This window comes from Cetorhinus maximus, chromosome 15 (genome assembly GCF_964194155.1).
Source record: "Cetorhinus maximus chromosome 15, sCetMax3.hap1.1, whole genome shotgun sequence".
Taxonomy (NCBI): Eukaryota; Metazoa; Chordata; class Chondrichthyes; order Lamniformes; family Cetorhinidae; genus Cetorhinus; species Cetorhinus maximus.
In genome coordinates, this window is record NC_135893.1 from 21726806 (window position 1) to 21752205 (window position 25400).

Consider the following 25400-nt stretch of genomic DNA (forward strand, 5'->3'; position numbering starts at 1 on the left):
GGATGGCCTAGCAAGCCACTCAGCTCAAGGGCAATTAGGGATGGGCAACAAATGCCAGCCTTGCTAGTAATGCCCACATCCAGTGATAGGATAAGTTACACTGAGTACCAGCTGTCCTAGACTCCATCTTGCACCTGACCATGTTGACCAAGGTATCTTTTCAGAGCGTTTGGGCATCTGCATCAATCTGACATTCAAATGACACGACGGGCCGAATGGCCTTCCTCCGTGCTGTAAATTCTGCGATTGCAGGAACTGAGTGTTATGACGAGGTTATGGAAGTTGTAATCAAACTAGGGCGTTGGACTTCAGGAAACCTTTGCTTACATGTTATCTCAACACCGGGTGATAAGATAGTTAAACTTTGAATTTGTTCAAGATTTTTTTTTCCCTCACTCTCTCTCTCTCTCTCTCTCCCTCCCTCTCTTCAGTCAGGCACCTTGCCAGCTTTGTGGCGACGCAGTACCTCCCAAATTCAACGTTAAATATACTGGGGGGGGACTGGATCACGGAAGCTCTCCGCGATTGAGAGGTCCTCGGTTGAGGTAGGGGGTAGGGGGGAGGAGGGAACTCTCCGGCAAGGCTGAGGGGGATGCGGGGCCAGCTTGAGATGTGGCTGGGAGTTGCTCGGTGACTTTCCCCCTTTGGCGCCGCTGGCAATAATATGAGCAAAGTCACAGCGCGGCTCACCGAGATCCGGGAGCTGCAGCCGCCATGCACACACTCAAAGGCAGCTTCAGTCTGAAGTCCCTTCTGCTAGCGGTCTGGATCTTACAGAGCACAGGTAAGGCAGGGCACGGGAGAAGGGTGGGGGGAGTCAAGGTTGGGGTAAGACACCAGTCAACTTTCAGAAGCCTGAAGGCACATATCACTGGTGAGGAGACGGATGGCTCGCAAACTTTCAAGACTTGCACAGTGACAAGAGTGTGGGATGGGCAAGAGTGGCATTCATTTAGAGCCTATCCAAGGTTAGATGTGGTCAGCGCCTAAATGAGACAGGTGCAAGTTGGTCCCCTCGCCCCAGACCGGGGTTACTGAAGCTGGGACTGATCCTCCTGTCTTCCTGCTGGTGCCTGGTCCCAGTTTGGGACAGGGCTTCACCCTGCAGAATCTGCAGCTAAAACTGGAACCTGAGAATTTCACCTCGCCCGGAGACTTACCCGAATCCAGGCGAGGCCGATTGGGGACAATTCCAATCTTTTTCACTTGTCAGAATTCCAGGGTCTAAATCCAGATTACAGTGCGGGGTGTTCGGGTGCACCCGTCCCAGCTGAGAGAGCGAATATTGTGGCTCACTCTATCTCCCTGCGTTTGGGGAATATTCCCATGGAATATACAGCCCAGCCGGTGGCAAATTGAGACAAAATTGAAAGCTTGAATGAGATGTGAATTGGGGCTATAAAATCTTTAACATTTAAAAGGAGTCGGGATTCCCCGCACTGGTCTCAGAAATCGCCAGAGTTTTTTTTCCCCCCAATGGGATGAAGTTACAGTTGTTTCTCTGCCACCGGCTGGAGTGGGCACACGGAGCGGGATATTCTCTCTCCTTGGGCTCCCCGGTTGTCCCTTTCTCTGCTTTAGAGGGGTCTATGGTGCCCGTTCCGAGGAGCGGGTGGCATCCAGCAGGCACTTAATGCAGCGGAAAGTGTGCCAGCTGTTGACCTGGTCGGTGTTGATAAACAAGCCTGTATGGGAGAACAGGGGGAGCACAATCCGGTGAACTGGGGCTGGTCTCGAATCATTGTTGCGTTTACTTGCCGGTCAACCCGGATGGTTTCCTGTCCAGTGTCATTTAACTGACCCTTCCCCGTGGCCAGGTTAGCTAGTTCTGTCTGGTACTTGCTCTTTATCCCACCGATTGGTTTTGCTGAGAGAAGGTCAGCTCTCCACCCAGATGGGACACGTTCGTGTGTTACAGAAAAAAGGAATGTCTCAAATCGCCTGACTATTGAAAGTTGCTGTCGCTGATTGTGTTGGTCCTTAATGGAGTGACTGTGACTAACTCCTAGTATAGGGTAAACCGCGATCACTTGGGGATGAGCTATGTGTCACATTAAAAACCTGCTTAGAATGCTAAGCCACATTTAGTTGATGCCGGTAGAATTTCAAATACCCGAAACCCTTTAAACTACAACCCGGGCAACGAGCTCTTATTGAGAATTTCACCAACATTTAGCAGCGGACCTGGCTCCACATTAGTCATTAACTGTGTAGCTCATTGCCAGATAATCCACCCCTGTGACACAAAGCCTCTACATTTGAGTGGAACAACAAAGGCTCATTAATTCAGTGGAAACTGGCGCTTGCAGTTAAAACTAAAACGGTATCACAAGCTGGCAACCTTACCGTGCCTTTTTAAGCGGTCCCCTGGGCAGCCAGAACCGCCCATTTCCAGTTTCTGTACTGACCTAATGATAAACTTGGGATCCGAATTGATTGCAAGGAATAATAGCTTCTTATCAAACAATGAACAGCATCGGGGATTTTCGTATTAGTCAGATTTTCATAAGAAATGGTTGAAAAACCTGGATATAGGCTGCTTAGGAGTTGCTGTTCTGGAATAGTTCTGTGGAAGCTGACAAATGTATTAGTCTGGTTAGACACCCCAAAAAATGAAATACATCAAAGCTTACAAGAGCACTTACTACAGACCTCCAGATGGGTGGAAGAAGGGAGGGGTAATTTGTACTCAGGAGGGAACGGGTATGAGAACAGGCAAGTTATTTTAATGGAATACTTGCATCAACCAAACATAAGCTAGAAAAAGCTGTGGTTTAGAGTTTGTACTGGTAAGTGTAATGCTTCATGCCCCAGTGTATTAAGGAACCTAAAGGGACAGTGCTCATCTAGCTCTGGCAGTAGTTAATGAACTAGACAACTGAAGGTCAAGCAGCATCTGTGGAGAGAAAAAACACTTAGCATTTCAGTTCTGAAGAAGAGTGGCATTGGATTCGAAATGTTAACTGGGTTTCTCTCTCCACAGATGCTGCCAGACTGGCTGAGATTTTCCAGCACTTCCTGTTTTTATTTCAGATTTCCAGCATCCGCAGTATTTTTTGCGCTTAGTTCAGCATTTCAAGCCTGTGACCATTCTGATGAAGGGTCACAGACCTAAAACATTAACTCTGTTTTTCTGTCCACAGATACTGCCTGAGTTGCAGAGTATTTCCAGCATTTTCTGTTTTGATTTCAGATTTCCAGCATCTGCAGTGATTTGCATTTGCATAAAACATTGAAGTTATTACACCCATGGTAGAATAGCAAGTACAGAATAATCAAGTTCAACATGAAGTGAAAATTGCGTAGGTCAGGGAGCTGTGTATGACCATAAAAGGGTTCAATTTGAAGAAACAAGGAAAACACATATACAAATTTTAGGCAAGTTACTCAACAGCACTTCAGTGGAACTCCTTTTAAAGGTATAATGCTGGGGGTGAAAGTTAATTACATTCCTAAAATTAACAAGCTGAGTCTAAATAAATGTGACCTTAAATGGTTTAATAAACAAATTAGAAAATAACTAAACACGATAAATAATCTTGGCACGGAGAAAGAAAGAGATTCACTGGAATGAATATTTTAAAAATCCAAAAAATAGTAAAAGATTGGTTAGAAGTACAAAGAGAAAGCTGGATAAAAATTACAGAGCCAGAGGCTAAGCACATCAATAAAAAGAAATGTAATTTCCAGTATTATAACATGAGGACAGACAGAAAAGTGCTATGACGTGTTTGTCTATGTTAAAGATGTTGCTTTAATGTGACTTGTCAAAAACTTTGTGTTAACAGACTTGAAACTGAAAATGAACGCAAGTAGTAAATATTCTGAAGGATTACTTCCTTCAACTATTCAGAAGGGCCGACATATGCTATATGTGCTCCCAAAACAGAAATAACCTAAGCAAAATCAATCTCTTTAACATAAATAAAATGGTGCTTTCAGACAGGCTAAAAGAGCTCCTCAGAGATTAATGCTGTTTATCTCAGAGTGCTGTGAGAGATCTGAACAAAGGTTTATGCAGCACTAACAACCAGTATGAGGGAGTCACCAAGCTCTAATGAAGTAGCAGAGGATTAGAAACGGGCTAACATGGTGCCCATATTTGAAAAGAGACAGAGGCAACAAAAGACCCATTCAATTCAAGGTAAAATAACGGATTGATTATCGGGAGTAAAATTTGAGGATGATCGGTCCAATAATTTAGAAAACAGCAATCATCAAGGATTCAGAAGGACAAGAACCAGCCTGACAGACATAATCAACTGCTTCAATAAAGTGACAACACAAGTCAACTGTGGGGAAGTCCTATGTGGACTTCCAAAGGTATTTGACAAAATTCCACAAAGAGGCTGCTAGTTAAACTCAATATGTTAGTGATCCAGGCTAAACCCTGGAAATGGATAAACCATTGACCAAAGAGTTGGGAACAATGAGTGCCTGTGAAAGGAGTTATGTTAGGGTAGCCAGAGATTGGTGTTGAGACCATTCTATTTCCAATTTATGTAAATGAGCTGGATTCAGAAACTGAATGCAAAATAGTCAAATCTACAGATCATACCAAAGCAAGAGATGTTGTAAATTTAGAGAAGACCGCTTAGAAATTACTGAAAGAGTTGGGTAAACATATTATTAGGTAGAAAAGTGGCAGATGCAACTTAGTGGGAGTAAATGAAATTTAGTGCAGACAAATGTAAAATACTGCATTACTAAATACTGCTTTACTAAAAAAACTAAGTAAACAGATTTACTCCGTGAGCAATTTTGCAATAGCTAACAATGAAGCTAAAAGTGTCCTAGGATTCTTAGTAAACTTAACATTCAGTAGGGGGACATTTTAACTTCAGGTAATGGTATAAAATGGGTGATATTGAATTAATCACCCATCATACATCACCATTCATTTTTGTTCCTATTTAAACCAGGAGAAGAAAAAAATTGCGAAAGATGTGGAGTGAGTCACCAATTCGATATCGCCCATTTTACATAATCACCCAAAGACCTCTGCGTTAAATGGCAGTGGGGAAGCCGGCATTGGCGAGGTTGTGTTCCCTGCTGATTCTTCAGGTGGCGGGGTGGGAAATCTCGCCATCTGTAAATTCCTGCTCATAGGCTGGTTAAGGAAATGGTAAATGGGAAAGGTAATCCTGCAATATTACTTTACATTATGAGTGTGAGCCATGGCTCAGTTGGTAGCACTCTTGCATCTGAGCCAGAGGTCGTGGGTTCCAAGTTACACTCCAGAGACCTAGGCACAAAAATCTAGACTGACGTTCCAGTGCAGTACTGAGGCAGTGTTGCACTGTTGGAGGTGCCGTCCCTCAGATGAGATAATAAACTAAGGCCCTGTATGCACCCTTGGGTGGACATAAGAGATTCCTTCAATTGATATCACAAAAACAGATTACCTGGTCATTATCACATTGCTGTTTGTGGGATCTTGCTGTGTGCAAATTGGCTGCAGTGGTTCCTACATAACAACAGTGACTGCACTTCAAAAAAAACTTCATTGCCTGTGAAACATTTCGGGATGTCCTGTGATTGGGAAAGGCGCTATATAGGGCAAAGGCCAAGAAATTCTTTATACAATGATCAATCAACATGTGGAAGCGACATCCAGGAATAGTAGTTGTGGGGGGAGTGTGGAGAGGAGAAAAAAAACTCCTGAATCTTATTAAGAAACAATTGAATGCTGCACTGCTTGAGGGCATTCAGGGCCTTTCTGGCTGAATGAGCTAAGATGGGCTGAATGGTCTTCCTTATCCGTATTCTTCGCTGAGGTGAATCATAGAATGGGAAGTGACCAAGGTATAAAATCAGATAAAAAATATGCAGGAAATACATTCTAAAAACTTTGATGTAAATAATAAAATAGTAGCAGTTGACACCTTAGAAATGTCACACAGGTGCAGTAGGGTGCATTGAGCTGAAGCATATTAATGGGCCAGTGTAAAAAGAGCTTCGCTATATTTCTAGCCCCTGCTGTACTTGTTATGGGAGTGTTTAATGGGAAAGTGTAAAGGATCCTTTATACCTGATGTTATACCTGAGCTCCAAGTGTGTGTTGGGCACTAGAGTTGGAGCTTTATTCTGCATCTGACCAGTGCTGTACCTGCCTTGGCAGTGTTGATGCTGACACTGAGTATCTAAAATAGAAAGTACTCCATTTCCAGCACTAACATTCACGTGGCATTCACCTTCATGAGAGAAAAAAAATCCCGAAAATTCTTGCAGAGCTCTTTCCAAAACCAGCACTGTATATTTAACCACATCATTAAGTGCATGATAATGTTTAGCTTTTATAAATAAGTATGTAGTAAAGCTGCAATCCTTTATGTGCTGTGATTGTCTCACTGACTGGGTGCACTAAGCTCTATTACTAATTCTATAAATTGTCTTATATGACTCTCTAATGTAGCCAAAAGTTGCAGAGGCCATTATTTTGTTTTATGGACCAACTTCTTGAAATGACAGTAAGCCAGTGATTGTAAGGTGACCAGGGATGCATGACAAAGGAGGCGGTACCAGGTAGATTGCATGTACTGGGAGTGCCTGTCTTTGATCCACTATGTAAGCAGTAAAGACTGTCTCAGGTTGAATGAATCATGTATTATTGTGCATCAAGTACAATGGAATCACTTCTTGAGTACTTATGCACTGCTTGGGGCCAAACATAAATCTTTTGTGTGGCTGTTAGTCAGCCTCACTACTGGCTCATGTTACCATCAATTCTGGTTTGTATGTTCCCACTTGGAATGCTGGCTACCACATTTGCTCATCATTCCATATTTCATTAAATCACAGCTGCGGAGTTTGTATTTCTTTAAGGGTCACTCTGCAAACTTTTAACCTACCAACTATATGATGGTCCAGCTGTGCAGCCAGTTTCACCAAATCAGGCCAGAATTAAGGGGAGTGAACCAAACTGCAGCCAGCATGTATGACTGTGAACACGATTGTGGGAGAGGCTGGGAGCGGAGGTCACATAAGAAGAATGACATGACGCACTCCTCACCTATAAACTGAGCCTTCATCAAAGTACTGAGATAAAAGCAAAATACAAGTACTGAACTCTGTCATTGCTGCATTTTTATAATAATATAACAGCACCAATCACTCATAAGAGATTGGTTCATTTATTTAGACTAGGCGCATAAGAACAGCTGAACAAGGCACGAAACTTGAGACATCAGTAGCAGAACTGTATGTGCTGTTTTCTGCTCACAGGCCAAAGTGAAACTGAGGCTGGATCACATGACACACTTCCCTTCTAGTGATGTTATGCTTCTATCCCTTAAAGGCATATTACAACATCCCCCTTTCTTTTTAAAGATACGTTTCCCTTTCCAAAGTATAACAATACATGTTCATGTTTAGTTACCATTATGTAAGTGTATATAACAGAGGAATCTATCAGTCTCTAAAACATAGAAGTAATCTGCTGGTATGTCCAGATCTTGTAAAGGTAACCTTATCTGGGGATTTCTTTAATTGCTCACAGTGATCTGTGGGGTTGTCATTCTTGGATGTTGCATTTGAGATCTAGTCCTCAATGCATGGCAGTTAAAAAACTAGAATAGATCTGATTTGTCCTCAGTTATGCCTCACCATTGCACCTTTGTGTGTAATTACTTATTAGATCCCTGGTTCCGAACAAACCCTTGTCACCTTGGCTGGTTGCCACGTACCTTCTGTGGGACCCTGGATGCAAACTTGTTATCCCAACTGTAAACTTTGCAACCCTGAACCTGCATTTTTATTGTGCACATCATCTTCCCTTGCAGCTTTAAGAGTTGCTCTTTAATTTCTGAGAGAGTAGAACGGAGAAGAGTAGTTAAATTGGTGGCCACTGGTCTGCCAAACATGAGCTCTGCCAGTTATGGAATAGTTGCACTTAAAGGTGTAATTCTTACATGTAACATTGCATTGTGTGTATCTTGCTTGGTTCCGTCTACATTTGAGAATTAGGGATTTCATAGTGTGAATCATTCATTCAACTAGGCCGTTAGATCTAGGGTAATGAGGGGAAGAAGTAGTATGATCAATATTCAGCTTCTCATATATATCCTTAAATGGCTTACCAAAAAATTGCAGACCATTATCTATAACAATCTCTCTAGACACACCAAATAAACTGAAAATAGCAATTACATGACAGTTGTGCTTGACATATTGTGCAATTGCTGAATAATGAGGTACTTGGTAGTTGACGATGACAATGAAGTCAGTGCCATGAACATGAAAGAGGTCAGATGCGATTTTCAACCAAATATGGGCAGGAACTTCATGTGGAATCAATGGTGCTTTGTGCTGACTTGGCATATGCTTTTCACATGCCTTGCATTTCTTGACGATGACTTCAAATCATTCTTCATATTTAGCCAATAGACTGTCTCTCGTGCGAGTCTTCTCATTCGATCAATGCCGATGTATGAGTGATGAAGTTGTTGAAGAACATCAGGCGACAAAGATTCCAGTATGATGACCTGCCTGCATTTAAAAATGACTCCCCGGGATATGTCTAGCCCATCCCAGTAAGGCCAAAAGGCCTCATGTGTTCATGGACATGCTGAATTCAATCGGGCCATCCTTCAGTGAAGGCTTTCAATAGTTTCTGTAGTGTGGAATCTTTCACCATTTCTTCTTCTGGCTGTTGGCATTTGCATTGTGCAAAATGTACCAGATCAGTTGACAGCCTTGCATTCTCCTGCAAGCATAACTTTGCCACTTCTTTGAAACTGCCAATTTTGTTGAAACATTCTGGATATTTCAATGTTGGGTCCTGCACTGAGGTAATAGGAGTAGATTCTGAGGTTGATTTGCCTTGTGACATCTGACTAATTTCATTGTTGTCACTAGTGGATAGTCACAGCATGCTGGTAGACCTGTGATCACTGATCCTATAGTCTCCTTGATGTAGAACATCTGTGACACCCGGGAGATTGAATGTACTACATAGATCCTGTGCATGGAATTAGTAAACCGCTGTACGTTGAAAGTTGCACAGCAGTAGGTTTCACCATGCCTTCCATGTCTGTGGATAATGTCTTTTTGAATTCAAAGGGGTAGTGTGTTGAAATTTGCCCCTGTGTCAATCTTGACCAATAACGAATAGTTACCAACTTTCTTAGGACAGATAATTTGAATCTTGGTAAACACTTCGGATGGTGTGACAGTGCCCATGTTTTCCATGAGATTGACGGTATGAAACCTGTGTTCACCGCTCTTCATCTCATCATGCACATCATCGTCATTTTTTGCTTTGTCAATCATCTCATGAATATGTTTCTGATGGGATACCGGTCATTCTTATTGGACATACCTGCTGTGTAGGGTCTGTTTGGATCAATGCACAGCTCTTTGTAGGTGCACCAGCCTTTGCTCTAGTGCACTGCTGCTGTCAATGGCTCTTTCTGCCACATGCTTTGCAGAATTGCTTAAAAGCTGGACATTTCTTTGGTGCATGCAGAAGGCCACACATTCCACATGTCTTGTTCAGTTTGGATGTTCTAATGAATGCGTCAACTACTGGGGCTGTGCTTAGGACCTGTAAGCTTCATCAACCTGTAAGGATCACTTCGTACTTACATCCATCCTTGAGTAGGTCTTCGATGCTATATGTTTTGGGCTTGTCTAGCAGATCTTTTTGGGATTCTTCCATGGAAATGGATGCGATCAGCAACTCAACAATTCTGTCTGATAGCTCTGCATTTGAAAAATCACAGTGTATATCCTTTTCCCTGCATCTGCGGGTGAAGTGGTCTATGGATTCTGTAGGCTGTTGTTGAAATGACATGAACTATAGCTGATGAATACAGAAGTTTAACCCGATTCTGGACTGGTCATCCAATGTAGTCCATATCTTTTGGGGATCCTTTAGCTCTTCTGCTGTTAATCCTGACATGTTCAGCCTGTGTAGACCTTCATTCCCAATTGCTAGGCAAATTTTTATGGTGTGCTTGTCTGGTTCAGACACACCTAAATCAAGAAACCGGAACTCTGCATGCTGTTTAAACATTTTGCATTCGGATAGTAGGTCAGCAGCATCCAATTCAAACTGGGGAATTTTGCGGACATTTTGACGATATCCCTTTGACCTTCCTCCTTGTTTTATTCAATTTATTGTTTAGTAACTCCTGAAGCGACCCATTATAATCACAACCTTTCCTGGCCCTATTTTATGAAGATTTTGTTTCTGTTTTTCTCTGTTTGATTCTCCTTTGCTCACTATTGATCTGGCCCACACCCTGGTCACTCATCTTTCCTGAATGAGCTAACCTGTTTCTGGTCCTCTCATTGAACTGACAGGCTATGCACTGCAATCTCACCATGAGGTAACCATCTGCTTACCAGCTCCTTACTCGAGCACTATCTCTGCACAGTGTCTTCAAAGCTTTTCTGTACAGTCACCACACTGCGATTTCAACATTCTCCGATGCTGCAAACTCATTGCTGTCTGACCAAAACATCAAGGGTCGTCTTATGCCATGTAGCATGATCTAAGGCTGGTCACCATGTCGTACCTGTACTTAATTTTGTTTCCACACTATTTGACCACCACTGAACATATGTCATGTCGTTATACGATATAAAAACACCAATCATTCATAAGGGATTGGGTAAATACATTGTGGGTTCATTTATTTAGACTAGGCACATAAGAACAACTATACATAGGTAGAAAGCTTGAAGACATCAGCAGCAGAGCTATGTGTATTGTTTTCTGCTCACAGGTCAAAGTGAAACTGAAACTGGATTACATGACACACTTCCCTTCTAGTGATGGCATGCTGATATCTCTTAAAGGCATATTACAATAGTCACATTCCCCCTTCTGCTCTTAATGGTGTGCAGTTGTGTAGATTGAAAGAGCTTGGATTTCTATAGTGTCTTTCACAACCTCAGGACACCTCAAAGTGCCTCACAGCCAATTAAGTACTTTTGAACTGCAGTGAGTGTTGTAACCAACAGGAAACCAACACATGACCAACAGGGCCTCACGAACAGCAATGAGATAAGTGGCCACATAATCAATGTTCCTAATGTTGAGTGAGGGATAATGTTGGCCAGGTAACTAGGAGAACTTCAAAATAAAAACAGAACATGCTGGAAATGCTCAGCAGGCCTGGCAGCATCTGTAGAGAGAGAAACAGAGTTAACACATCAGTTCTGATGCTGGCTGGTGTTGACTTAATCCATTTCCTAGTCCTAATATTCCTTGAAAAATAGAACATTTTACTCAAAAAGGAATGTGCCTTTCCATTTTGCCCTTTTGAATCCTAAGCCTCATCTGATGGTTTGACAGGAATTAATAATGGCAGCCGTAGGATAATTAACAGGATACTCTCACCTTCAATATATCAATTTACCCCATATAGGAAAACACAGAACAAGCAAAGCCAGTCAGCCATCAGTCTTCATTTCAAAATCATTGAATATTGGATATTGGAAGTATTTTGGGTTATTTATTTACTATTTACTTAAATTCAGCATGAAAATGGTTAACTGCACAACACACAAGCTATTGAGGAAAGGGGAATTAGAATTAATAGCCAGAACTAAAACAAATTGTGCTTCTCACATGCCTTATCAGTTTGAGACATTTCAGAGAAGATGCTGGATGTATTGTGAGAATGACTTCCTTCCACTGACAACAACACAGGATTTATTGCATTTGAGCAGACAATTTAAATGGGGCCAATGAGGTTTTTCATTAGAGGTGGCTGATTTGATTGACAGCTCGATGTGCCAATATCCAACACAATGGAGGCAAGTTCAACAGTCAGGTTCTTGGCTTCCTCTCAAGGCATTCTACTCAAGTTTTGAATGTGAAGGCAAGTCATTGTCTAATCAACCCACAAGAAATGAAGTGCCACATGGCTAAGATATGGACATATATGTCTTGTAAGAGAAAGGTGATTGTTGCTTAGTTCCAACGATTGCTAACCAGTAAAATTAATTTTGCGCATTAATGGGGTAAAATGACAACTTTGTTGTTTTCATGTTATGTGGTGCGATGTGGAATAACTTAAATTTCACTGAAAACTGCATCCTGTTTAGTCTTATATTTTATATCTTGGTTCACAACTGGCCTACACACTAGAATATGAGGCTGCCTTGGCAAAACTGGGAGAAATGCACTTGGGGGCATGTGCAAGATTGCAGGATAGAGTACTCAGAATGAAAGGTCTCACTATCACATGACTAGGTATTGGGCAGTAAAGGTAAACACAGGATTTGCTTAAGGTGATGCTGAACCAATGAGAATCTCTAGTGCAACCCAAAATTTATAACATTCCCACTCCACCCAGAATCTATTAATGTTTTAATAGGCTATCCTCCCACGCCTTCTGTTCATCCCTTTCGCATTATGGAGCTACCAGGTTTCTTCCCACTGAGAATAAAAAAATCAAGCAATGTTTTTAACATTTTCCAATGGCAATCCCTTCTCAATAGATATTTATCCCATTCCTTTTAAAGGCATTAATTGGCCGGGAATCAAATCCATTCTCTGGGATAAAAACAGAAAACTGCGGATGCTGGAAATCCAAAACAAAAACAAAAATACCTGGAAAAACTCAGCAGGTCTGACAGCATCTGCGGAGAGGAACACAGTTAACGTTTCGAGTCCATATGACTCTTCAACAGAACTAAGGAAAAATAGAAAATAGGTGAAATATAAGCTGGTTTAAGGGGGGGTGGGACAGGAGAGCAGGATAGAGGGCCAGTGATAGGTGGAGATAACCAAAAGATGTCATAGACAAAAGGACAAAGAGGTGTTGAAGCTGGTGATATTATCAAAGGACTGTGATAATAAGGGTACAGATAGCCCTAGTGGGGGTGGGCTGGGAGAAGGGATTGAAATAGGCTAAAAGGCAGAGATAAAACAATGGATGGAAATACATTTAAAAATAATGGAAATAGGTGGGAAAAGAAAAATCTATATAAATTATTGGAAAAAAGGGGGATCGGAAAGGGGGTGGGGATGGAGGAGAGAGTTCATGATCTAAAATTGTTGAACTCAATATTCAGTCCGGAAGGCTGTAAAGAGCCTAGTCGGAAGATGAGGCGCTGTTCCTCCATTCTCCGGGAATTGTTTCCTACCCACTATGCTGCAGGGGAAAGAAAGTTTCATCTAATTGCTAATTGAGGCTTGCGAATTTTGTTTTTATGACACCCAATCCAGCATTCCTGTCCATGTTGTTTATTTCCAACTCTTCCTCATTTTTCATTATCTTAAAAACCTGGATCATGACTGTACTTAGTATTTTCTCTGGCAAAAGCAAGCTTAGTCGCTGGAGCCTTTCTTTATATCTTAGTAGGACAAAGCACCCTGCTTGATGTGCAACCCATCCAACACCTTAAACAATCACTCCCTCCACCATCCATGTGCTGTGGCCACCATCTTCAAGAAGCACTGCAGCAACTCGCCGAGGCTCCTTCGGCAGCACCTCCCAAACCCATAACCTCTATTGCCTAGAAGATTAAGGGCAGTAGGTGCATGGGAACACCATCACCTGCAAGTTCTCCTCCAAGTCACACACACCACCCTGACTTGGAAATATAACACCGTTCCTTCAATGCCGCTGGGTCAAAATCCTGGAACTCCCTATGTAACAACACTGTTGGTGCTCACCACCATCTTCTTAAGGTCAGTTAGGGATGGGCAATAAATGCTGGCCTTGACAGCAATGAACACATCCCAAGAACAGATAAACTTAAAACAAAATCCCCTCCGACCTGAAACCATCCCAGTCATTCCTTTCTGAATCCTACCTAATGTATCAATATTTTTACAAATCAATTATATCAATATAATGTATAAATATTTTTCGAGGAAGTGACAAAGATGATCGACAATGGACGGGCAGTGGATGTTATATACATGGATTTCATTAAGGCCTTTGACAAGGTCCCTCATGGCAGACTGGTACAGAAGGTAAAGTCGCACGGTATCAGAGGTGAGCTGGCAAGATGGATACAGAATTGGCTTGGTCATACAAGACAGAGGGTAGCAGTGGAAGGGTGCTTTTCTGAATGGAGAGCTGTGACTAGTGGAGTTCCGCAGGGATCCGTGCTGGGACCTTTGCTGTTTGTAGTATACATAAATAATTTGGAGGAAAATGTAACTGGGCTAATTAGTAAGTTTGCAGACAACACTAAGGTTGGAGGAGTTGCAGATAGTGAAGAGGATTGTCAAAGGATACAACGGGATATAGATCGGTTGGAGACTTGGGCGGAGAAATGGCAGATGGAGTTTAATCCGGACAAATGCAAGGTAATGCATTTTGGAAGGTCTAATACAGGCAGGAATTATACAGTAAATGGCAGAACCCCTGAGTGCATCGACGGGCAGAGGGATCTGGGTGTACAGGTCCACAGGTCACTGAAAGTGGCAACGCAGGTGGAAAAGGTAGTCAGGAAGGCATATGGCACGCTTGCCTTCATTGGCAGGGGTATTGAGTATAAAAGCTGGGAAGTCATGCTGCAGCTGTATTGAACCTTGGTTAGGCCACACTTGGAATATTGCATGCAATTCTAGTCGCCACATTACCAGAAGGATATGGAGGCGTTGGAGAGGGTGCAGAGGAGGTTTACCAGGATGCTGCCTGGTCTGGAGGTTATTAGCTATGAGGAGAGGTTGGAGAAACTTGGATTGTTCTCACTAGAGCGACGGAGATTGAGGGGCGACTTGATAGAAGTTTACAAAATTATGAGTGGCATGGACAGAGTAGATAGAAGCTTTTTCCCAGGGTGGAAGCAAGTACGATAGTGGTGTTTAAGAGGCAGCTTGACAAATACATGAATAGGATGGGAATAGAGGGATACGGACTCCGGAAGTGCAAAATGTTTTAGTTGACGGGCAATATGATCAGCACAGGCTTGGAGGGCCGAAGGGCCTGTTCCTGTGCTGTACTTTTCTTTGTTCTTTGTTCTTTGTTCTTCTTTAATATCCTTTTAGAGGTAGGGTCATCAAAATTGCCTGTCACAATCCAGAGTTGGACTCATGATTGCTGAGAGTGTCAGGATAACATTTTTGGACTTGTAATCCAAAACTTCTCGGGATCATTCTCACATCTCAATGCTTAAATACATGAATAATTTGAACCATTTATCAATAGAATCTAATATTGTGCAAACAGCAAAGTTAATCCACAATAAAATCTGAAAATGCTGGAACACCCAGCAGGTCAGGCAGCATCAGTGCAGAGAGAGCAGCAAAGTTAATGTTTCAGTTCAATGGACAGTTATGGCTTTATCCTAATTTAATCTGTTGTTTTCTCTTCTCCTTCAGGGGCTGAGCACTCTATAGAGGAGGCAGAGGGAGATCTGCTCTTCTTGATGGACAGTTCTGGAAGTATCTTGCCCTATGAGTTCACCAAATTGAAAGAGTTTGTTGTTGGTTTACTGAAGCCATTCATCATAGGCCCCAACGATGTGCAGGTCAGCTTCATGCACATTAGTGATGACCCAGTGGTGGAGTTTCCATTTAATAAGTACATGTCGAACACCGCTCTCCAGTGGGCTCTTCTGAATATGAAGCAGAAATTGGGGGACACCAATACTGGCAAGGCCCTGACTCATGCCAAAGACACCATGCTCACACAGAAAGCTGGTGCGAGACCAGATGTTCCAAAGGTCCTGGTATGGCTAACGGATGGGGTATCATCAGACGATATATCAGAGCCCGTCCAGCTCCTCAAGGACCTCGGGGTTACAATTTTCATTGTTAGCACGGGCAGGGGCAATTATATTGAACTAAAGGCTGCAGCTAGTGAACCATCAGAAAGACGCCTGTATTACGTGGATCCAGATGATATGTACGTTATTACTGAGGAGCTGCGTAACGAAATTCTAGGTACGTCACTGTTTCGGCCATTACTTCCGTACAATTGTCTTCATCTGTGGTGTGTTCCCCCAATCCCTATATTGTCACTATCTGTCACTAAGGGGTGTAGAACCTCCTCTCAGGGCCCTGTGTGTACAGTGACTGAAGTGGGAGACTAACTGCTCCCCGGGATGTGTGTGTGCGCGTGTGTGTGTGTGTTTAGTTCTACAATAAAGAGGAGACCAGGTCCCAGGCATCCAGTGCGAGGCGCTGTTTGATGGTTGCAGATGACCTGCATGTCTTGTACAGTTCTCTAATCAATTGTGGGTTTTTGTATTGAAGGTCATGTTATGGTTGGAAATATCTCATACCAGGTATGAAGTGTTTTGTTGGGTTGTCACTATCCGTGGTGTGTACTGCTTAGACACCATTAAGCAGTCTTGTAAAAAGTACCAAGAAGTCTTCATTAACATTACTGAACTCTGTACATATTTACAGTAGAGAGTACAGGTATGAAGAGGACTCAGTGGCATGTGTCCTTACATGTTGCTACCTAGCTCTACACAGCTGACCTAAACTCTAGGTCAGGTGCCTTCTTACATCAGCAGTGGGTGGTACTGTACTCAGTCCCAGGTTAATCCTTAACGTACTGGATCCTTCTACTACACAAAGCAAGACTTCTTGGGTTGTTCAGTAGGCTCTTTATGTACTTTTGGGCAGTTTTTATACCAGCCTGTAACTGGAACAGCTTCTCAAACTGGGCACGGGGATTATCTACGCTGCAGTAAATGCAGAATCTACTGGCAGACAAGCTCTTACATGGGGGATTAATGAGGAGCTTTTACTTGTTTAAAACATTAATTGAAGCAGTTTATTTAGTGCTGATTCATGCACATGTTTAGTTCATCATTAGTCATGTCATTGTACCTCTTAATAAGAGGACACAAGCCAATATTTTTAAGACAACATTTCCCACTAACGTATTCAAAGAAACAAATTTCTTTAAAATAACTGTATAGGGAAATATCTCTGTGCAAAGTTGCTGAAAATTTTAATCAAATAGTTTTGAATTAGGGAGGAATGCTGCCTCTGTAACATGTTGTTTTATATAATTCACCATTAGAAAATAATTTGAATACAGAATCAGTTAATTTAAATGTTTTATCCCCAACACAAAATGTTATCAGATTCTTTAATATACAGTTAATAGGAAGGTTCCTTTTAGAGAGAGAAGAAGGAAGTTAACATAAAGAGATGATGAGGAGAGAGCAGATTAGCTTGAGGAGCAAAGGGTAAAATTGCAGATCACAATTCTTGTTTATTACTGGTCCTGGTACAGCTGGTGTTCCAAATGATACAGAAAAACACAGCTGGAACTGTTTTTAAAGTGTAATTTGGAGCTGGCTGTCAGTTATTGAGCAAATAGCCATCATAGGACTCACTATCTGGAACTGGGCATATCAAAGACTGATCTACCCTAGCTTTGTTGGTGAGCTGTATAGAGGGTGACTAAGATGACATTTATGCTGGATAACATTGTAATTCTTCTCAGACCCAGAGTTTAGTGGGTCATCTTAAAATGCCCTCTGAACAAGGGCAATTAGGGATGGGCAATAAATGCAGGCCTAGCCAGCCACACCCACATCCCATGAACAAATTTTTAAAAATGTGATCTGTTGTTGGATTAAGTGCCTCCTGTTCTGAGCCCCTAAATGAACATAGTGTTGAATGTGTGCCACTGCCTGCTTTTTAAAAATTCATTGTTGGGATATGGGCATTGCTGGCAAGACCAGCATTCATTGCCCATCTCTCATTGCCCTTGAGAAGGTGGTGATGAACCATCTTCTTTAAGCACTGCAGTCTATGTGGTGAAGGTTGCCGTGTATTAGAGAGGTATTATTAAACGGCCAGCTACATTCCTGAATTACAGACTTGTAATTTGCACATAACTGCCTTAGGTCTTAAAACTGGCACTGTAATTAGCCTTCAGCGCAAGAGATCTTATTTCTCACATTCTCTTTGCTATTAGTCTGCAATAATATGTTGTACCATGCACAGGGAAATGAGCCAATGCATTAATTGGTCTTAATGCTGCATGTACCTTAATGTTAATTAGAAGGTGCAGCAGCTGACAATGTCATTGGAGAGAGAGGCACAGGGAGTTCAAGAGTCTCAGGGCCAGATTTTGGCTATGGAGGCAGGTTGGTCGAGTCAGGAAATTTCCCAACTCACCAGGCCCGTCTTGGTAAAAAGTGCCCCGACACACCCAATGTTTGCTCCGGGAGGGTGACTGTGGGATGAAGGCAGCCAAAGGGATGATTTAGTACTGGAGTGAGCTGGTTCGAAAGCCTACTTCAGTTCTCTGGGGCTTTGTTCCAGTTGTGTTAGAAGATTTTAGGCACCCTAGCCCTCACACCCCTCCTACCCCAACCACTTCCCATGGTTCCTTACACCTCCATGCCAACTCATGCCCCCATCCACCTCCCATGGCTCTTTATACCACCATGTCAACTCACCCAGTATCCGCCATGGGCAGACCTCAAGAGTCATGTGGCGATGAAATGAATTAAAGCTCTAAATATCGACTATAGCTCTCACTATACAGGCTTGATAGTAAAAAAAAACTCCCATTCATGAAAGCCCATTCAGAGCTTTTAAATCTTAAGTGCTTAAAATCTTTTAAAAACAAATGTCTCATCAAACCCTGCATCAAAGAAAGCAAATTCTTTTATAAATTCTTTAGACTGTCAATGAAACCGTGAACTCAGAACCCCTGCTGAGATAATTGTAGCTTTTCGAATCCAGCCAAGAATTCATAAAGACCCCTTAGGGAAATGTCAAGATAAAACTACTGAAGCTGCTAGAACAGATGCTACGCCACCTAGCCAGTCAATCAAAGCAATACAGCAGAGTTTTTTTAAAACTCTCACTGACACTGACAGCCAGGTTGTCACAGTTTAAAAAGTGGGAGATTTAAAACAAAATCTTCATATCATGACGGTTAAACAACATAATCCACACTTCAAGAATATTTGCATCTACTCTATAAATTTGTGACTTCCACACTGCGGGTCAAGGCCCTTGTAGCAGCTAAAATTGAATTCAGGACTGAGTTTAAATGGCCTTGCTGAGTTTAGGTTTCCTTCATGTGTGAATCATGCCCTGGCCCCTTTTCCCTCCTGCCCACCATTTTTGAAGGTCTGCGGAGTCTTCCCAACTCTGCGAAAATCCTGCCGTCAGTTTGGGTCTTGATCACCTAATCAACCAATAAGGGCGAAGTGCCTTTGGATTGCAATAACTGTGAACATTTCACATCAGAAGAATCGCTTTCCCCTTTAAGGTGTCTATAAGCTGCAAGTTTTTTTTTTTCCTTTAATTATTATTGATGTTTACTGTGGTTCATTGTGTCTGAGTTCCATTTTCCCGAATTGCTCCACAAGAAATTGTGTCAGAAAATGCTGTTCATTCAGCAGGGATCACTCCGGAAAGTCAATTTTGGCTGTAAATTAAAATTAAAAGGATTCTAAGGGTTATTTGTTAGTGGCATAATTACCCAGCTTTCAGCTGGTTTAAGACATTCGATATGTTGTTCTTCCTCCCCCGCCACTCTCCCCAGTGCTGACCCTGTATGCAGAGCAGAAAACCTGACAGTGAAATTCTTTTACTCATCTGACCAGGTTTTATGCCAATTTTTGAGCGCACAAAACAAAGGGACCTTTCTAAGATGGTGAACAAGTAAATATAACACGAAAGGAATTTACAGCACAAAGCCATTAGTCCCAGGGCATGGGTGAAGCCCACATAGCTTCCATTTAATTATTGCGCAATGAGAACAGAAGCACAACAGTAAATAGTAACGTAGAAAAATGTTCCAACACACTTTCAGAAGAGTCATCAGAAAGAAATCAACACCAAGCAAAAGAAGGAGGTACTAGGACAGATAACCGAAAGCTTGGTCAAAGAAGTCTGATTTATGGATGGTCATAAAGGAAGTTAGAGAAGTGGAGAGGGTTAAGGATGGAATTCCAAAGCTTAGAACCTAGATGGCAGAAGGCACAGCTCCCAGTGGTGAGGAAAAGAGAATGGTGCATGTTATGGCCAAAGTTTTTTTTAATTCGTTCGGGGGTTGTGGGCATTGCTGGCAGGCCAGCATTTATTGCCCATCCTTAGCTGCACTTGAGAAGGTGGTGCAGAGCTGCCTTCTTGAACTGCTGCAGTCCATGTGATGTAGGTACATCGACAGTGCTTTTAGGGAGGGAGTTTTCTGGATTTTGACCCAGCAACAGTGAAGGGACTGTGATATGTTTCCAAGTCAGGATGGTGAGTGGCTTGGAGGGGAACTTGCAGGTGGTGGTGGTGTTCCCATGCATCTGCTGCCCTTGTCCTACTAGATGGTAGTGATTGTGGGTTTGGAAGGTGCTGTATAAAGAGGCTTGGTGAGTTCCTGTAGTGCATCTTGTATATGGTACACACTGCTGCTACTGTGCGTCGGTGGTGGCAAATTTGTTAAAACACAGAGTTCTCAAAGGGTTGCAGGGCTTTAGAAGGTTACAGAGATAGGAATTTATGATGCCATGAAGGGATTTGAACATGAAGCTGTAGCTTTTAGATCTTAGTTTCTGGGGGAATCAGGAGCCAATTTCTGCCAGTGAGCGCAGGGGAGATAATTAAGCGGGATTTGATGTAGCACTGGACACAAGCAGCAGAGTTTTTAATGAGATGAAGTATATGGAGGGTGAAGGATGGGACGCCGTCCAGAAGAGCAGTGGGTTGAGGTGGCCAACATTTATACTGAAGAAGATATAGGGTGGGATGTTCAGCTTGGAGTCAAATAGAGCGTGGAGCTTGTAAACAGTCGGGTATAACCTGTGACAGTGTGCAGGGAGTGGGATGGGATCTGTGGCGAAGGTACAGAGTATGTAATGCGGCCCAAGACAATGGTTTTGGTCTGAATTGACCAACTCAAAGGCAAATCCTTTTCCAGCTCTGCTTGTGGGCCAAAAGAAGCAAGTGTACTTCACTCCGCTCCCCTTGCCCCAACGCCCACCTTGGTCAAATGATTCCATCATGACCTGCCTCCCTCCCTGTGATCTCCATGCCCCCCCCCCCCCATTATCTCTCCTCCCCAAGTCCACCATTTCTCCCTCCCTCTCTCCTCTCTGTTCCCCAGCTTTGGCTTTGTACAGCAGGCCTTCTCACTCAGTAGCAGTCACCTCCTCAATTTGCCTAGCATGAAACTGAGCTCTAGAGTTCCGATGAAGTCTTGCCATTAGGTTTGGCAGGTCCTCCACCCTTCCCATATTTCCAGGTTTCCAATGACCCCATCTTCCTCCCTGCCTGCCTCCCCATAAATATTGGGGGCCATGTCTTTGGATGATGTGGCTAAGGAGCAGCATGTAAATGAAGAGGAGGAGGAAGTGGTCAAGGAAAGGTAGCTACAGGGCTGGGCTAGTCTTATTGGTTAGAAGGTTCAACACTCATTGACTAAACACTGCCTTAATAACAGTAGTTTGTGTGGCAGATGAATTTTGTCCAATCTAGAATGCGCACGGCCAGTTGTTGGCTGCTGTTCTGGCAAGGACACTGCTATGAGGCGTCTGTTTTTCTGGGTGAATTCAGTGAGAGATGCTTGAAAAGCTTTTCAAGTGAGGCTGTTCTGCATCACTCAATCCTCTCATAAACCACCACTCCAAAGCCATTATTGACCACTCCATGAACATCACACCTTCAAGTGGCAAACGCTCCTCTTGGAATTGATTGAGTTCATTAAATATAACACCTATGTGGCTCCAGGAAATAATGATGTTTCCAATCATTCAAACGTACTGAATGTTGGCAGTGGCAAAACCTGTGAAAACTCCAGTGGCTTGGCCTAATGCGGGGAAACCACGATGAAAGAACACAAAGTCTGAAAAGCTTTCATACACTGCGGATTGACACAATCTACCTCACTCGCCCAATTATACAAGTTCCAATTTTAAATGCTTCTGGAACTGTTACTGGTTTTTAAACTGTGTGGAGAACTGGAGGCTTTAGAATTTGTTCCAGGAATAATTTGGAACAGCAGCTGTTGGCCAGCATAAATGTGCAAATAATTTTTCACTCACTGAAGCAATACTGCATAACTAAATAGGAGAGAGGCTCTTCAGCTTTGAAAGACGGTGAATAAAAGTGGATCTTGTAGAAATATATTTTAAAAGTATATAAGGTAGTAGAATAGAAATGGTAGTCCTTAAAAAATTTTACGAATCCTGGCCCATCTTTCCTGCAACTCCATATTTCCTTACAGCAATCAAAATCAAAGTCACAAGTGACATCCTATGTGACTGTGACCATGGTAAACTAATCCTTCTCATCCTTCTCGACTTGACTGCAACCGTTAATACAGTTGAGCCTACCATCTTCCTCCAACATCTCCCTTGCATCCTTCAGATGTTGGGACATTCCAGATGGAATCTGGAATGCCACTTTTAATTGCAAGAGCAGGACAAGTGGAGCAATTAAGGTTGATATTCGGAGCTGATATCAGAAAGTTCTTCTTCACACAGCGTGATCAACGCATGGACTGGAGACGAAGATCCTGGAATCAATTTAGAAACAACTGGATGTTGCAACGGCAGGGTTGGGAGGTGGTGGAGAAGTCGGCTGCTTCAGGATAGACGGATTAACATGGGCTGAACAATCTTCCTCATCTGTGATGATCGTGTGAACTATGTATACAGAAAGACATATGTTTTCCACCCACTTCCCCCGGCTCCCCGCCAGCTGAAGACTACATTCTTGAGGCATGTGAGGGCCAGTGCCATAATGATGGTCTCGCTTCCAGGGCATGTTGTTGTACATGACATTCTTGACGTATAAATACTTTGTTGACATACACCACGCATTGTAGCAGCTGGAACCCTCAGCCTTAATTGCAGTGAACTGTGACTTGCAGCTTCCCACTCCCAGCTAGCATTTTTCAGCTGCCACAGGATGGGGGACTGGTTAAGAATGCAACATCTGTCTAATCATCTGCTGAGGTTTCTCCATGAGTTATGGCTGATTCCACTCGGAGCTTCATTTCCTTTTTTGTTTTGAAGTTACAACTTTAACAACACCGTGCGTGTGTCTGTGTCTGTGTCTGTGTGTGTGTCTGTGTGTGTGTGTGTGTTTCACTCTCTACACAAAATTTACCTAAAACATCATTTAAAATAAGGCCTGGGAAAGGAGCTGAACAAATCCATGATAAGCTGGTGGGGTATTAACAGAAAGCTTGAATTAGCTGGCATTCCTGAGGTTTAGGTACAGAATATTTGAAATCCGCTTATTACTGTATATTCGCACAAAATAATTCTCCTGCGGTAATGAATTCTACTGCATGCCAGGCTGGCAGATTACAGATCCCACAATCAACTAAATATGTTCAAGTTCTGCTCATATTGGGACCCAGTTTCATGTCTGCAGTTTTTTTACAGCGTCTTTGCTGCAATTTCTTTTGGATAAATTTAAGCCTCCTGGGCAAATGATGAGCAAGCTGAAGAATTGGACATTTTCCCAAGTAGTGTGCCAAATGATGGGATTATGCCATTGCAGGCAGATTCACTCACAGTGTGCATCTCACTGTAAGGCAACGCAGTCATTATCCTTTAACTAAAATCAAGATTGAGTTGCCTCTTACCTCACTGTAATTAAATTTCTGGGGGTCTCACTTCCGCATCAGATTATGTTACCAGGACAACTGGTACAGATTCAGTAAATTGTGTAAATGGGAGCTTGAAGTTGCAAAAGGACACAGATAGATTAAGTCAGTAGGCCAAACTCTGACAGATGGAGCTCAAGGTGGAAGTGTAGGGTCCTCCATTTTGAATCCAAGTGGTAGACAGAGGTTGCAGTCCTTGTCTATATATTGGGAATGAGGGTCACAGATGCAGAAGTCAAAGACTTACAAATTCCAAGTTATCAAAGGTTGCACAAACATAATGATGGCAATGCTTTGCTGTAGAAAATCACACATTAACAGTTGTTGAGCTCAACTTTTTAGATCTCTTCCTTCAGCTTCATTTTCCAACTTCTAACAAATGGCCAGGATCATTTTATGCCCCGTCTAACTGTGTTAATCCATGCACATTCCATAACCTTTACATGCAGTTTTTATCAATGTATCTGATAACCGTGGTCCAGGAAAGTTAGCAGAAAATGCCAGTGTTTAGACTTAAGCAAAGTATTAGAATGTACTCTGTTATAGCTACACGACAGGCAGAGTGCATGACAAAGTCTAGATGTAAGTGTAATCAGTGTGTTGTTTAATGTCAGGATTGGGCTCTTTGTGATCTCTGTGAAGATTTCCACTCTCAGTAAAGTTTTACAGCCTTTTAACTTTAGCAGCTTGATACAATAATCAGTTATTTATCCACTCTCGATTTTTAACGCAGGAGTGCCAAATCAGAATGTTTTATTAATGGCGAGAGAGTCAGATTTGTAGAGGAGCAAAGGTTGTGAATGTATACAAATCTCTAAATGCTGGTGAGTAAATACAAAAAGTAACCAAAGAAAGCTAATGGAATAATGGAATGTTCGCCTTTATCTTAAGAAGATCTGAATTATAAGGACATGGAAATGATGGCTCACTTCATCCAGAATGCTGCTCAGATTCCATCTGGAATACTGTGTTCAGTTTTGGGTAATGCACCTTAGGAAGGACATATTGGTCATGGAAGGAGTGCAGCCCAGATTGACCAGAAAATACCAGGGATTAAATGGGTGAATTATGAGGAAAAATGGCATAAACCTGGTTCATGTTCCCTTGAGTTTAGAAGGTTGTAGGATAGTCTAATTGACATATTTAAAATGACAAAGAGATTTTATAGAATGCATTCAATTTCCTCTGGTGGGCAAATTCCAGGGCAAAGGGATTAAAGTTAGAGCTAGGCATTTAGGAGTGAAATCGGGAACAAGGGTGTGGAAATCTGGAACTCTCGCCCCTAAATAGCTGCGAATGCTGTAATGTTCAAGTTCAAGAATGTTCAATACTGCAATGTTCAAAACTCAGATTGATAGAATGTTGTTAGGTGAGGTATCAAGGGATATGGATCAAAGGAGGGTAAATGGAGTTGAGATACAGATCAGCCATGATCTGACTGAATGGCAGAATAGTCTCGAGAGGCTGAATGGGCCATTTCTTTTCCTATGTTTTTAGAATGCAGTGTTAGCATTTGGAGCATCTCATCTCTTCAATATACAGCTCTCTCAGCTGATCCAGATATGAGTGAATTTTGATCCCAGTCCAATGTCAGAATCGCATTCCTGAATATTGAAAGAAGAAAAGCTTGCATTTATATAGCGCCTTTCGCATCTTCAGGACATCGCAATGTGCTTTACAGCCAATGAAGTACTCTTAAAAGTTATTCAAGTACAGCAAGCTCCCACGAACAGGAATGTGATCATCTCCAGTTAATCTGTTTTTAGCGATGTTGATTGAAGGATAAATATTGGCCAGCACATCAGAGGTAACTCCTCTATTCTTCTTCGAAATAGTGACATGGGATCTTTAATGTCAATGGAAGAAAGCAGGCGGGGCCTTGGTCTAACATCT

At 42.4% G+C, this 25400-nt stretch overlaps 1 protein-coding gene across 1 annotated transcript in view; it reads left to right on the forward strand.

Moving 5' to 3' along the window:
- Positions 1-442: 442 nt before the first annotated feature.
- Positions 443-25400, forward strand: part of vwa1 (von Willebrand factor A domain containing 1) — a 37005-nt gene continuing 12047 nt past the window's right edge. Inside the window, exons 1-2 of the mRNA XM_078558015.1 lie at positions 443-784; positions 15293-15856. Of these exons, the coding sequence (XP_078414141.1) occupies positions 715-784; positions 15293-15856 (634 nt within the window). The 5' untranslated portion in view covers positions 443-714. The remainder of the gene's footprint in view (positions 785-15292; positions 15857-25400) is intronic.